This window comes from Nilaparvata lugens, chromosome 1 (genome assembly GCF_014356525.2).
Source record: "Nilaparvata lugens isolate BPH chromosome 1, ASM1435652v1, whole genome shotgun sequence".
Taxonomy (NCBI): Eukaryota; Metazoa; Arthropoda; class Insecta; order Hemiptera; family Delphacidae; genus Nilaparvata; species Nilaparvata lugens.
Window position 1 is genome coordinate 95,315,924 of NC_052504.1, and position 15,442 is coordinate 95,331,365.

Genomic DNA, 15,442 nt, shown 5'->3' on the forward strand with positions numbered 1-15,442 from the left:
GGTTAGTTGGAACATTCATGAAATATTTTGAGTGGACCAACCTGGGTGTGAGATCGAGGTTTTTGATGGCACCATTGTCGCTGTGCAGGGAAACCCGCATGAACCCCTGAACCCACGCTTCTGCCCTTGGAGGCCGTGCTAGGTCTAACGTCACCCGGTAGTGACGTCCTGTAATTCAAAAAATCATTTTTTCAAAATTAAATACTAAGTAGCCTCATTGTCAGTAAGTAACAGCTCGTCACTTTGTTAGTGTCCTGCAACTAAAAAAACGGATAAATAATTTTCAGTGAAAAATATAACTTTTTTCCTACAGTTACGTTGAAAAGTGGCCATTGCTGCACTGATTACAGAACGCAAAGAATCACTTTTCCGCTCTAGTGCGGGAAACATTTTTCTGCACTACCTCCAGATTGCACCATGGTAACGCAATAGTATATTTCGCACCTAGAGCAGAAAATGAGATTTTTCCAGCTCGAAATCGGTTTTCAAGTCCGAGGCCGTAGGCCGAGGACTAGAAAAGATTGAGAGCTGGAAAAACTTTTTGCCCGTGTGCGAACGATATTTTTTCGCCACACTACAGGTATTGCTGACAAAATAATAAAGAATACAAAATAAAGAATACTCGTTAAGCTATCGTACCTATCTCTTGATTTTAGTGGTAGAAGATTTGCAGTCAGGATTTCAGATTCTTTTAAAATTTCACTTGGAATACCACAGTCATCTTCAAGCATTTTTGAAAATTCGGAATGCACTAATCAACAATAATAATTGAATAAAACTGGTTGCGAAGCGAATTAGTTTGATTCGAACTGGAACTAAAATCATGGCGACTTCAGCTTATTATGAAAGTGGACACTCGCCCGATCTAGCGGATGACTTATTATAATAATTAGCGCGTTGTTTCCAGCCATAAGCGGCTGGAAAGAGACAACTTTCTGGCCTAGACCGGAAAAGAAACCCTTTTCTGACGTCGTCTGCAACAAGTCTTTCAGATCTACGTAGGGACTGGAAAACAGCTGCTTTCTGTGCAGTGTGGCGAAAAATACTTAGTAGGTTATATGGAGCAACAGTGCAGCAAAATCAAAATGAAGTTGGTAACAGTGACTGGGCTGCTATAGTGAGCAGAGGTGCAAGGAAGCACAACGAGCTAATTATTAGTATTATTTATTATAACCAAGGACAACATTTTTATTCAATTTGACAATAAATTAAGGTTTTTATCAATAATAAAATTACACAGAAAAACATTTGATGCATTTCAGGCAATTTTACCCATAATTACCCACTTTTCATATTCAATGGTAACTGTAGGAAAAACTTAATGTGAAATACGTGCGCAAAGTTCCTCTGCTGCACTCAAGAAACCATTCCGCCCTCGCCTACGGCTCGGGCGTAAACGTTTCTTTCGGTGCAGCAAACTGTCACTTTGCGCACTAGTTGCACAAATAACTATATTATAAATATAAATATTGAGACACAATAAAAGTTATCAGTACGTATCCTATCCTACACTAAAGTAGGTATCTGTCCTGGAACTGAAAGAAAAAATGTCCAACTGTCAGGATGAAATGAGGATATGGTTCAGAGGGCAAATAATCTACTTCTAAATAGCAATAAAACACAACAAATAATTTTAGGGTTGAGGAAAATTGATAAAGATAATTTAGAATGTGTGAAGATTTTGGGGATTCATCTAGATCAGGGATTGACATGGAACCCACATATTGATCATGTTTGTTCCAAGCTGAGCCGAGTGTTATATCTTCTACGCCGATTGAAAGAATATTTACCTCAACATTACCTTAAAATTACCTATTTTGCCTTCTTTCAAGGTACATTTTCATATGGTTTATCATAAAGGATTAATTGTCAAGTACAGTATGAGTATATTACTAGAGTATCTGAAATAGATACCTTAAAACAGAAAATGCGTTTCATCAAGATTCTACTGTGAAGGATTCAAGTTGATTTTTTTGTCTTTTTGTTCCAGGTTAAAGTTGAGAAACAGGAAAGTGCTTTTGGATATTGTGGGGTTATTGTGCTACTGATTTACAAAAAATCATGCTTCTTCAAAAGAAGGCAATGAGAATTGTTTATAATGCAAACTACTTGGAAACTTGCAGGCTAATTTTCTGTTGAACAGAAAATAATGACTATAGTTTATTTGTATTTTTACTAGCTATGGATATAAAAATGAATTTTGATTCTTTCCTAAGTAGGGAGGATTTTCACCAGCATAATATACTAGGTATACAGACTCTGCATTGAAGTACCTTATGCCAGGCTGAGAAGAACTCAGATCAGTTCAAGAGTAAGTTCTGTAGAAATATTCAATAAACTTTCGTTTTTAGTGAGAGAAATTTCTGTTTCTTTTGATAGAAAAACCGCTTCACTGATTCCTAAACATGAGTAATATATCTATTAGTAGCTACTTCTGATTAAATTGGAATGCATTTAGAATAAATTTATATAAGTGAACTGTAATATAAACTTTCATGAGTTGAATATTTAAATTGCCTATTATGTCATTATTATTAAATGTCTGTTAGATGTATTACTATTGTAATTTTATGTGACGTTTCCGATTGTATAGAAGTTATGCTTAAAGGAATAAAAATTGATGCTGCTTTCCATGACGAAACACTATATAATAACTTAGTTGTAGCTCAGACGCTGTGTTACTTGTAAATATTTGAAAAAAAAAACACTTGAGGAATGTATTTCACTCCTGAAGAGGAGCTTCATCAGCCTCACGAGCCTTAGCCTCATGCTCATGAAGCTCCTCTTCAGGAGTGGAATGCATTCCTCAATACTCCAACAAAAGTGAGTGTTTTTTCAAATATTTACAAGTAACACAGTGTCTGAACTACAACTAAGTTAAGAATAAAAATCTATTCTATTCTATCCTTTTTATTTTATCAAAACACAACTAGAATCAACTCTTCAAGAGCCATTCCCAAGTGATATACACTTGAAGAGTTGAAACTATTTGTGTTTTGATAAAATTAAAGGGTAGTTGATAACTTCTAATGTGTTCCAATAGTTTCAGTAGCCCTAGAAAGAAAAGTGAGCTATAATTCTTATTTAATTCTTAATTCTATATTTTCTTTCAATACACACATTGATTGGATAGCTACTAGGGCAAATCAGCAAATGGGTTTTATTCTGAGAACCTGCTCACCCTTTAATGATGTCTTGCCTCTGATATTAATTTACAAGTCACTTGTGAGAAGTCTGCTAGAATATGCTCCAGAGATATGGAGCCCATATCATGCAGACAGAGTTAGTGTACTGGAGCGATTGCAAAATAAATTTTTGAGATTCATGTTTTACAAGAAATTCAATTACTATTGTCCGTTAGATTTTCCAACTGAGTCACTGAGAAATTTATTTCACATTAAATCTTTAAAAGTAAGGCGTGATGTCAGAGCACTCTTTTCCTCTTTGGTCTCCTGAATAATGAAATAGATGCACCACATTTACTATCCAAGTTGAATATATATGTATCACCTGTGGCTCGACGTTCTGATCTTTCATTCATGGTTCCCCGCTCCAGAACTCTAAGAAACTATCACTCTCCCCTGAATAGATTTTTCATTCATTTTGAATTTTCATTCATTCAGAGAAAAAAGAAAGTTATGTTAATCATATTTAACATAATACCTATACAACTTCCAGAAAGGAGTACCACAGGCTTAAGCCCCAAAACGGTTTTAATTATAAGACAGTCCAAGTGCATAAAATGATCTAATAGTTTATTGGTTGATGAATAGAAGGAAGTAGGTAGCGAATGAACTTACTGCAGTAAGGCGTGTCTTTGCCAGTGGCAATGAAATATTTGGAACCTGGAGGATGTGAACTCCTCTGCACGTCCAGGCCCATCATTGCACAGCCTGTACCATTGTCTCCGCACGAGAAACACCGCCCCTACAATCACACATAGTTATTAACAAGAAATATATTAATATTCATTTGTAATTGCAATAAAAAATTAGATAGGAATGAATGTTTTTGAAATAGCTAGCGATGGAAGACATTTTCTGCTTATGCTATCTTTTCTCTATGCTAATATAGTTCATCCTATAAATATATATATTCTCGAATTCTTTTTAATTTATTCTCCTAGATTTGTCTAATACTTTTTGGTTTCTACTAATAACTTTCGTAATGTTCACTCCTTTCAATTCGTTTTCTGTAAATAGACAAAGTGTTTTTGTTGATTTTTTAGGCTTCTGTCTCTTGCAAAGGTCAAAATAGTTTAATTTTCAGAGTAGGTAACTTCAACTCAGCTAATAGCTTATGAAGTAACTTAAGCTGTGATTAGACCAAAGTTATTAACAAAATGTTAATAACTCAATCCTTATAGATTTTATTAGATTGAACATAACTTATCATAAACATGATGAAGATGTGTGTTTGTCAACTTCCGTTCAATCTAATAGAATCTATACATTTTGTTAATAACTTTGGTGTAAACCCTGCTTTAGTCATAACTCTGACGTTGCATAATGTTTTTGATAGTTTTGAATTATTTTCATTTATATAAATAGAATTAGAAGATATGTATTTTGGTTTATTATTATTTTTTCAAAATTATTGTACTGATTTGTTAAGTTCATTCATTTTTGTTTGTAAATTGTCGGTGTTATGAATAAATTTCAATTTCCATTTTCAATTTCTAATATACTCCATCTACCAAACACAACACATCTCACATATCATACAAAAAGCAATTAATCAAAACAATATATAAATTTGTAGTACTTTTTTATCAAAACATTTTAAAATCTAGGACGACTACGGTAGTTACAACCATTGGCCATTTTTAAGTTTCAATAGCCGGCCTGAGGGCCGCATTAGGCCTGGTGGCAGAGGGGTTCAAGGTTCCCGGGCTGACAAATAATTTTTGAATAGTAGCGCTCATCGAATTTCCATCTATCTGTTTGCCCTGTTGTCAATATTTGCAGTAGCAGAAGTCTTTTTACAGCATTTAATTGGATTTTCGTTCGATTATAATTATTAATTCATTAGCATTTGAATAATTGAATATCTCGACAGTAATTTCCATCTGTTTTACTGTACTCATCCATCTATCATAATTTTAGTTTTATATTAATTTATAGTATTTTATTCATGTACAGTGCTATTTTGTTTTGTACCACTATGGGTCTTGTTGGACTTATTTTTGAATTATATATTGTACTGGCCGTCAGGCTCGCTTCGCTCGCCATATCCGTCTAGCCAGGGGGCTCTGTCCCCTGGACCCCCGACTGGATCGTCCAAGAATGAGATCAGCAGGTTCGCTTCGCTCGCCTGCATTTTTAATTTGAGCATTTTTATCATATGTTAGGACAATCCAGTCGGGGGTCCAGACTAAACGTCTGGCTAAACGGATATGGCGAGCGAAACGAGCCTGACGTCTAGTAATATAATATTCCCAGGATTGAAGTAGCAGTGCCCAATCAATTTTTCCGCGATAAATGCATTTAAATCTTCAACTTGGTGCCAGTCAACTCAACTTAATGCCACCCTGACAAAATTATTAATTTAGTTGCCAGTTAACAACCTGTTACGAAGAGGTACTCCATCTAGATTATAGTTCTATAGTAACATATGATATGGAAATTTCAATTATAATTAAGAGATTGGGAGAAGAAGAATATACATGCTAAAAGACGAACTTTAAACCCTCAAAAACAACCCTTAGAGTTGAAATATTGCCAAAAGATTTCTTAGTGAGCCTCTAAAGGGCCAACTGAACAAACCTACCAAATTTGAACGTTTTTGGTCCGGTAGATTTTTAGTTATGCGAGTGAGTGAGTGAGTCAGTCAGTCAGTCAGTCAGTCAGTCAGTGAGTGCCATTTCGCTTTTATATATATAGATTTATAGAATTTTATTCATGTACAGTGCTAATTTGTTTTGTATCACTATGGGTCTTGTTAGACTCAGTGGGAATTATCATATTGTATAAATAAACAATAAAATATCTACAGATGGAAATTACTGAGATATTGCAATTATTCAAATGCTAATGAGTTAATTATTATTATTATTATTAAACGAAAATCCAAATTAAATGCTGCAATTTACCCCGAAGACTTCTTGCTATTGCAAATATTGACAACAGGGTAAACAGCCAGATCGAAATTCGATGAGCGCTACTATTCAAAAATTATTTGTTAGCCCGGGAATCGAACCCAGTACCTCCTAATTGCCGGTCAGGAATGTTTACCCTTACACAAAGCTGACAATCTCTGGATAGCAGCGCTCATTTTATACAAAGCCATAGAGGCCAACCAGCCTACAGATAGAAATTACTGAGATATTGCAATTATTCAATGCTAATGAATTAATTATTATGATTATTTAACGAAAATCCAAATTAAATGCTGCAATTCACCCCGAAGAATTTCCATCTGGCTGTTCACCCTGTTTTAAATATTTGCAGTAGCAGAAGTCTTCGGGGTGAATTGCAGCATTTAATTTGTATTTTCGTTTAATAATAATAAATAATTATATTGACCTGCAGAAAGTGGTTATAGTTGGAGCATCGGTGCGCCACGTAGGGACAGCGACTGTTGATGGACTCCGTGAAGAGTTTGATGGCTCTGACGTGGTTGCAGGCGACGAGCACCCGGCTGGCCTCCTCGATGCCCTCGCGGATGAAGGTGAGCGGCAGGGGGGTCTCGGTGATGTCACAGCCCGGCTGTTCGCGGCCGTTGTTCGGGTAGAAGTCCACATGGCCGCACGGTTCACTCATGCCGTAACCTGGTCGTCAAGCAAATTCAATCAAAAGTGGGCCACTTATATCAACGTGCAATCAACACTAAAAACTAAATATTTATTTATTACATTCTACAATCACAATATCAAGTTAATGATTTGGGGAGAATCTACAGGATAAACCCAAAACTGTTTCTCTCCCTAATTTTGATGGAAAAAGTCCAATGAAGTTATGAAAAAACTTCTATGAAGTATATTGTATCATTCACAAAATTGACTCGATTTTTTTTTTTTATTACGTATTGGGGACCCCAGGATGGAGTCCTGGGGACAAGTCAATATACCATATAATATGCATATGTAATATATACACATTTTGAGAGAAATACATACATGATTTGGAGAGAATCTACAGGATAAACCCAAAACTTTTTCTCTCCCTAATTTTGATGGAAAAAGTCCAATGAAGCTATGAAAAAAAAACTTCTATGAAGTATATTGTATCATTCACAAAATTGACTCGTAAATTCACAAAATTGTATCATATGGTTTGAATATAACTCGCAGTATGTATCTATGTAAAAAGGCTGTCCAGTTTATTTATAACATAAAAAATACTGTGTATTCATACACACAGAATGTAAAGACTTTGAAACAAACCCAGATATTCAGATGGAAAGGAACTCTTGGATACTATATAAAATGTTCCATCAACTAAAAACTTTTTTAGTTGATTCTTGAATATTTTTATACTTTCCTGGTTTTTCAATGTATGTGGTAGTTTATTATAAAATACCCTACCAATATAGCTAGGCTTTTTCTCAAAAAGGCTGCTATTATGGCTTTCTAGATAATAATCGGCTCTATGTCGTGTATTGTGATCATGAATATTAAAATTTTGGGTTATACTGTTCGTTTTCACATACAAGATTGTTTCATAAAGATACAAGGAAGGTACTGTTAGCAGTCCAAGTCTTTTGAATAAAGGCCTGCATGACTCCAGTATATCATCTATACCTTCCATACACCTAATAGCCCTTTTCTGTATTTTGAAAACTCTGTCCAGGTTCTGTTTAGATGTGTTACCCCAAACTAAAATAGCATATTGAATGAAAAAGACTAAGAAATTGTCAAAAAACTACTGATTTATTAATCTTTTCCATTCAATATGAATAATTACCACAATATCAACTTCTCAACTACACAAAAAGTAAAATAGCATACCTCACATGTGACAATAAAAGACTGTGGTATGCTGTTACGAGTAACTTTTTGTCTTTCAACCTGGAAAGTTGTCTAGGAGCAAATACAGCAGAAGACATTTTATTACAAATTTTGTCAATGTAGGGGGTCAAAGTCAATCGTCTATCCAATAAGATTCCAAGAAATGCTATCTCTTCTTCTTGTTCAAGTTGACAATCATTTATAAATACTGTAGCCTACGTTAAAGCGCCCTATCCTCATTCGGATTATTTTGTTCTTAAATTGAAGGAATTGGCATTTATTGCTGTTAATAGTTAACTCCATTTGGTTTAAAAATTGGACCATTGACTGTACATCTATATGGGCATTTATTTCTAAATCATCTAGAACTTGATTATTGAAGATAAGTTATGTATCATCAGCATATTATGCCATACCCGTTACCCTGGTCGTGACACAGCACACCAAGTTCGATCAACCGTACAAATATATACATATACTGAATTAGATCCCTCATATGCTGTACCCTGGTCATAAAACATCACAGAAATTCAATCAACGCTACAGATGCAATATAGATGCCTTGATATGATGTATTATATTAACGTATTAATGTATTAATGTATAAACATTATAATGTATTTTATTTTAACTAACTATTGTATGTAAGCTAATTGTAATTTATCTAATATTTTCTGTAATTGATGTAGTAGTTTTAGTTTTTTTGGGAAATAAACATTTATTTATTTATTCTATAGTGGCCCACGCTATAATGGCAATGTTTGATTAGCAATGGTATTGCTATCCTTATCTATCATTGAACAAAGCGGATAGCGCTATCTCTCTCTCGCTTTGTTCTGTTGCCAGAACGGCTTTTAACAATGTAGAATTAATAATCAATTAACAAAATATTTCATCTTAATTATGAAATTATTGGAAAATATAATTTCTTGCTTAATAAAATATAATTGATTATTTTAAACGAAAATGAACAATTAATATTACATTAATAAACCTGTATCAGCTACCGTCAAGAAGCATTGACAAGACAGTGAGGATCGACAACGTTGTTCTCCATCTTTCTCCACTGCCATCATAACGTTGACCTCACTATATCCTATACTATTAAACGAGCAATTTCTGTTTATATGATTGTATTTTACCGGATCTCGAAAACGGCTCTAACGATTCTCACGAAATTCAGAACATAGTAGGTTTATAACATAAAAATTCGATTGCACTAGGTCTCATCCCTGGAAAAACTCGTTGAAGGACATTACAAGGATAGTTATTGTTCATCCTTGAAAAACAGCTGATAATAATTATTTCGTCGTCTGTTAATGATTGAAGTGAGTGAGCGAGTTCATGTTTGTGGGACTGCTGTGACAAAATTATGACTCAGCTGTTGAACTTTTGTAATCATTCAATCAGGTACTTAGTGCCGGTTGAAAAAAACCGGGTTATTTTTAATACTGATTAATTTCAGTAGAACCATATTTTTGAAATGGTCTTCTCTGACTTGATTTACGTGAAATTATTCAGGATTAAAATTTAACCGGCTTTTTTTGCAACCGGGCCTTTGTGAGGGAAATTTTTGCATTTCTCTGGGAATAAATCTCAATTCATTGTGATTAGATAGAACATTTCTGTATGAACTATGCATATTATTATAATTTCATCTTTCGTAATAAATTTTTATGCTTTTGTACTCCAGAGCGAAGCTCGGAAGCTTGAGCACAGACCTAGTAGGAATATAGAGGTGCCGTCGGTGTGAATGACGTCGACAAGCTGAGCGTCCGAGGGGTCGAGCCGCACCCTGGGGGGCATGCCCTGGAAGTAGGGCTCGGCCGGGTCAAGCCCCGTGATGCGCCCTAGGCCGGCGATGCGCTCCCCCGCGTAGCCTGCCGTGTGGGCGCCTAGGCTGTGCCCTATTATGTGCACCTGGGCCGGGCTCAGTTTGTGTTTGTCCTGAAAACAAAAAACAAACAATTATTTAAATAATTAGTAGATTGGTATATCAATGATATACAGTCGAACCTCTGTATAACGAAGTCGATTATCCCGAGAAAAAATTCGCTGCTGAAAGGTATTCGTTATTGAGAGGTTGTTCTGTCAAGAAAACTGCCACGATCTTATGGATCTTGTAATATGATATCACGGCGGTAAATAAATGAATATGGTACATAAAACATATCATCGCGAACGAAGGTAGGGTACCTATTAAGCCAATATTAGTATGGAAATTTGTAAATTCATGCTGTTTAATATAAAAAAAACTTGTTTTTTGAATATTTATAGAAACCAATTTATTTCTAGAAAGCTTGATTTGTACTATTGGTAGAGTTCAATCAAAGTTCATACTCAGTAACAATATTCTTCAACTTCTTTCACAAAAGATGTTTTAGTACTTTTTACACTACTACTGTATTAGTTTGTAATAACTAATCCTGCATAGAAATGTAATAAATAAAATTATGAAAACTTGTATTAATGTAGGCTACAATCTTTATTGGTTCCGTATAATATACGGTAATTTTGTCAATAACTTCACTATAAATACTATAATAACTCAACTTCCCTATTTTTTAATGTTTTATTTGAAAAAGTGAGTAATTTTCGGTTGAATTTTGCATTCGAATGAAACATCATGTTCAATAAACGACTCACATCTATTCAAACAGTTGAATATAAAAAGGCTGGTGCACTATTTTTCAGATTTATTAATCCTTGCCTGCTAATTTTGAGAGCTTCTAGAACTTCTTAATCTTCTTGATCTGACGGATTCTTCTCCTCAAGTTTGTCACAACCATCATCATCTTGGTCGGTTCAAAGATTTGAGATGTGTGACAAAAGCAAGATTTAGAAAGTCCAGTCGTTCACCTGCCTGGTCTACAAATGACAAGTCCTTGAAATTCAATTAAGAGTAACTTGCATTCAATTTCCGACATGTCTTTCAACCTCTATCGACTGTCCACCACCCATCTTCTTCCTACCTGAATTGCCATTATTTTTAGTCTATTGACATTTCTGCTGAAACTAAACAATTCCTTGAAAATGGTTGTCTGCTTCCTATACACACTACATTTTGTATGTTGTAGTCAAGAGAAAACTTTGTTGTTGAGCGGTCCGAAATTCGTTAGAGGTAAATAAGCAGCCAAAACTCCAAAATGTCATGGGACCAGGTAAAAATTCGTTGTGTAGAGGATTTCGTCAAATGGAGGTTCGACTGTACATCTTCCACAAATGTATGAATTCATGCTTTAGGGCTACTTTCTTGTGTTTAAAGGGTACTATAACTCTATTTTATAAACATAGTACCTATATCATTCGTCAGCGAATAATTATAATTAAGCTTCATTAACATTCTTGAAATAACAAAATCCTCTATTATGAGGTATAAGCTACCGATGTCAGCTATCCTCTACAGAAGGTAGTGGCAAGGTAGAGAATCGGCTACGCTGTCTATCTTTCTTCATTCTCATTATAACTGGAACTCACTATAGTTTCGGGTTTTTCATCCGATTATCAAGTGTCAAGATCTTTTGAAATTAAACTTTACATTAGCCCTAATATTAAAATACTTGAATGATTGAATAAATAATATAAGTACCGTACAATGAGATTCACATATGAAACCATCTGCATTTGTTGAAAGCAACAACAAATCAACAGATATGATTTACAGATTGATGTGAATCTCACTACCTTATTTTTAAATATGATAAGAAATATCTAAAATATAATACTGAAACACATCTGTAAAACCTTCTGGATTCAAAAATGCCTGTAGTGTTCATATAGATGAATTTTTGGACGAGAAGACAATAATTTGTATGAAAACTTGGAAGGAGGAAAAACAAAGTTTCGAGTTTGCCTGCTGGTCCTCCCTCAATCACTTGCATCACTGATCACATGTATATTCACTTCTGTAAATTTGTATTGTTATATGTATCTTGTTTTTGAAAAATTCCACTTGTATAAAGTGGAATTGATTTTTTTATGAGTTGTGTATAATTGTAACAATGAATGAATGAATAAAAATTTAATCTATGTTGATTGTAAATATTGTAATACATCAAAATTAGTCTCAGAAACTAACCATCATTTTTCATTTCACTATAAATCTTACACTATGAAACACTAGGCCCTTAAAACTTTAGTTCATCCATTGATGACCCAAGTAGTTCCAAGATTATGGAATGAATGAATGAATAAATTCACCTTCATATAGTTGACAAAGTAGGCGACTTCTAGGCCGACCAATCGTGTGTTAGCCGTCGCCTGGGTGTAGAGGGGGAGAGACCCCCCCGCCCAGTCTACCACCACCACGTTCCAATCGGCTCGTTTCAGTAGTTCTCGTCTCATCTCCTACAAAACAAACAATCAAGGAATAATGTAAAAAATTCAAGAGAATGTATAGAAATTATATAAAAACAATGTTGAGAAAATGTGAAGAGATAATCTTAGAAAATGCTACGGAGATGTGAAGAAATAATCCAAAAATTGGTAATACTGTATAAAATCTGAAAAAACGTTGGGAAAATGTGAATAAAAATTAAGTTAATAATTGATATAATAATACCATAGCCACCTCTAATACAAGGCCCCGGCCTACGATATTGCAACGTCGCAGCGTAAAAGATCAGCTGGTAATTTTTAAAATCTTTTTCACCAATCATGTATTAGATTCTAGGCCTACACTGCGACGTTGCAATATCGTAGGCCGGGGCCTTGTATTAGAGGTGGCTATGATAATACTCATGTTACATAGCCTACCTATATAATTTAATTGGTATCATATTATTCAGTCATTACGTCATGTCAGATGTCATTAAATTGATCACATGCAACTTGAAAACTCTAACAACAGACCTGAGCCACTACCTCCGTAAACAAAGCCGTAGTGCATTCGTGTGACGTCAGCACGAGTAGGGATCATACATCAATAAAATTCGTTGATTTCAGCTGATCTATATCAGCTAGTGTTTTTATTGGTGCAGAAGCCCTACCTGTGCTGAGGCACTACCTCCGTAAACAGTTTACGGAGGTAGTGGCTGAGCTCAGCCAGGTCACACGATTTTTATTGATTCATGTTTATTGATAACATCAAGGATTTACGTATTTATAGATAAATATATTATTTTCTACAGTTAAAGTTTACTTACCTTGACCCAGGAACTAAGAGGTGTATCGATGAAACCGTGAATGATTATTTTGGTTGGCTTCTTTGGATCGAAATTTGATTTCATGATTGTCTTCTCTGACTGCACTCTTATCGTTTGACCCTGTGAAGAATGATTATTTATAATAAATTGGATTCCAAGAATTCTTGGAGCTGATTTACAGTATTGGAATTTATTGTTTATTGTTTCTGGTTCACCACGAGAGACATTCGTGGTTGTCATTGTCAACAATCATATTCAAATTAAAAAAGAGAGTTAGTAAAAAAGTCTAGAAGCTGAATGCTGAACTTATAAATATAGGAGCTGAATGCTGAACTTGGAAAGTAAACTATTTGTATGATTTTACAGTTCAATAATCGTTAGCTGTAGACTGTGCTGCGTTTATTGATCAATCAATTTATTTAATTAGTACGATCTCTTTCGGAGGCAACAGGTATACCAACAACTGCCCCCTTAACATTGGAGAAAAAAGTTCGTTTCATCTCATTTGATTTATTAGGTTAACATAATTGAAAAAGTATACCAACAACTGCCCCCTTAACATTGGACAAAAAAGTTCGTTTCATCTCATTTGATTTATTATGTTAACATAATTGAAAAAGTAGCCTACAATACAGAGTGTTTGAAAAAGAACTCCCTAGTTTAAGGTATAAATTGGTGAAAAACTACATCAACAGGTACATACAATGAAGGAGAGAACCTTCAAGTTTTGTTTATCCTTCCGGCAGTCGCGCTGTTGTAAAAAGTACAAAAGTATCAGTTTTTTTGCTGCATAAAATTATTGAATGGGGTGGTACCAGTGAATTCCAAATCTTTTCCCCCATCACTCCACTGAGTTGCAGTATCAACCGAGCAATGGTTCAGTCTTTAGGTGCCATTTAGTCGCGACAGTGCATAAGTCGCATTGTGCATAAGATAGGGGAAGACTGTATACTGGGACTGTAAACGAACCAATATCACAGAATTGATGGCTTTGCTTGATGTATCTTATTGGGCTATGAAATGCTAATCATCCAAATGCTCATAGGCGTAAAATAATCCAAGAAGATGGAAAAAGTAATTATACAATTAATTAATATGTTTTGACAGTAAACAGAGTACATAACACTTGGAAAATTGGATGTTGTACAAAATAAAACACGCGACTGCTCGTGTGACTGAGTAGGGCGCGACTACCGGAAGGTTAACATCAGTACACTTCAACATATGGGATCTATTTGTTGCCCTGCTCACGTCGAGACGACATAGCTCTCGCCATGTATTCACAAACATATCAGGTGTTATCCCAACCGCCGTGACGATTCTTTCGCGTAAATGGTTTATGTTTTGGATTTTTTCACTGTACACAACATTTTTCATGTGTGCCCAAAAGAAAAAGTGCAGAGGGGTTAAGTCCGGGCTTCGTTGTGGCAAGCAATTGGGCCAGCTCTCCGCTCCCCATCTACCTTCCCGGAAAGCCAGAGCTCAATTTGAGGGAGCTGCTCCCTGGAGCCGTCTCAAGGTCAAGCAGATCTGCAGGGAGACAAAACTTGGTCCGTTGCTGAATCAAAAACCACAAACTAGAATAGTGTATATCACTTCTTACAGATTCTATGACACATTAAAACTAGGTAGTTCTTTATCAAACACTCTGTATATCAATTATTATAAAATGTAACTTATAAGCAGAGTATTTTATAAGCAGAGTATTTTATAAGCACATTGAATGAAATTCAATTTAAATTTCAATTCAATTTATCAGAGATTGACAATGGTGTAATAACCGAAACCGGTCTTTCTAAGTATCAATAAATCTGTGGTTTTTGACAATTTCTTAGTCTTTTTCATTCAATATGAATAATTACCACAACATCAACTTCTCAACTACACAAAAAGTTTTATAAGCACAGTATAGCCTAGATACAAGTACTAACTCATAACAGCTACCATTATTTTATTGGTTGACGTACATTCTTATGAACTTTACATTGCATGACATACACATTTATTTACAAGCAATACATATGACATCCAAATCCATATTCTTGTAAAAATAGAGAATAATTATTCATTTATTCAAATCTTGATGACATTGATACAGCGATTTCTGTCGAGCAGTAGTTATTAAAATAGATCTTTCACTAAGTTTGCTGTCGTAAAGTTGAAGACAAGGTCACGTGATTCCTTTTTATTGGCAACCAAGTGTAGTTTGAGAGTCAACGACTCATGAATTATGAATTAACAAAGTACGCTGTACAGCCATAGAAGGCGATTGGGCGGGCGAAGCCCGCCTACCAGTCTGAGCGCGAAGCGCGGAGACTGCTAACCCACCCTACCGGGGTGCAGGGTGCGA

At 35.0% G+C, this 15,442-nt stretch overlaps 1 protein-coding gene across 1 annotated transcript in view; it reads right to left on the reverse strand.

The window, feature by feature from the left end:
• The window catches only part of LOC111057803 (pancreatic triacylglycerol lipase-like), a gene marked incomplete in the record, with an annotated part of 80,803 nt that overhangs the window by 28,589 nt on the left and 36,772 nt on the right, over window positions 1-15,442 (reverse strand). Inside the window, 6 exon segments of the mRNA XM_039419676.1 lie at window positions 38-168; window positions 3,801-3,927; window positions 6,525-6,769; window positions 9,670-9,895; window positions 12,149-12,295; window positions 13,093-13,212. Of these exon segments, the coding sequence (XP_039275610.1) occupies window positions 38-168; window positions 3,801-3,927; window positions 6,525-6,769; window positions 9,670-9,895; window positions 12,149-12,295; window positions 13,093-13,212 (996 nt within the window).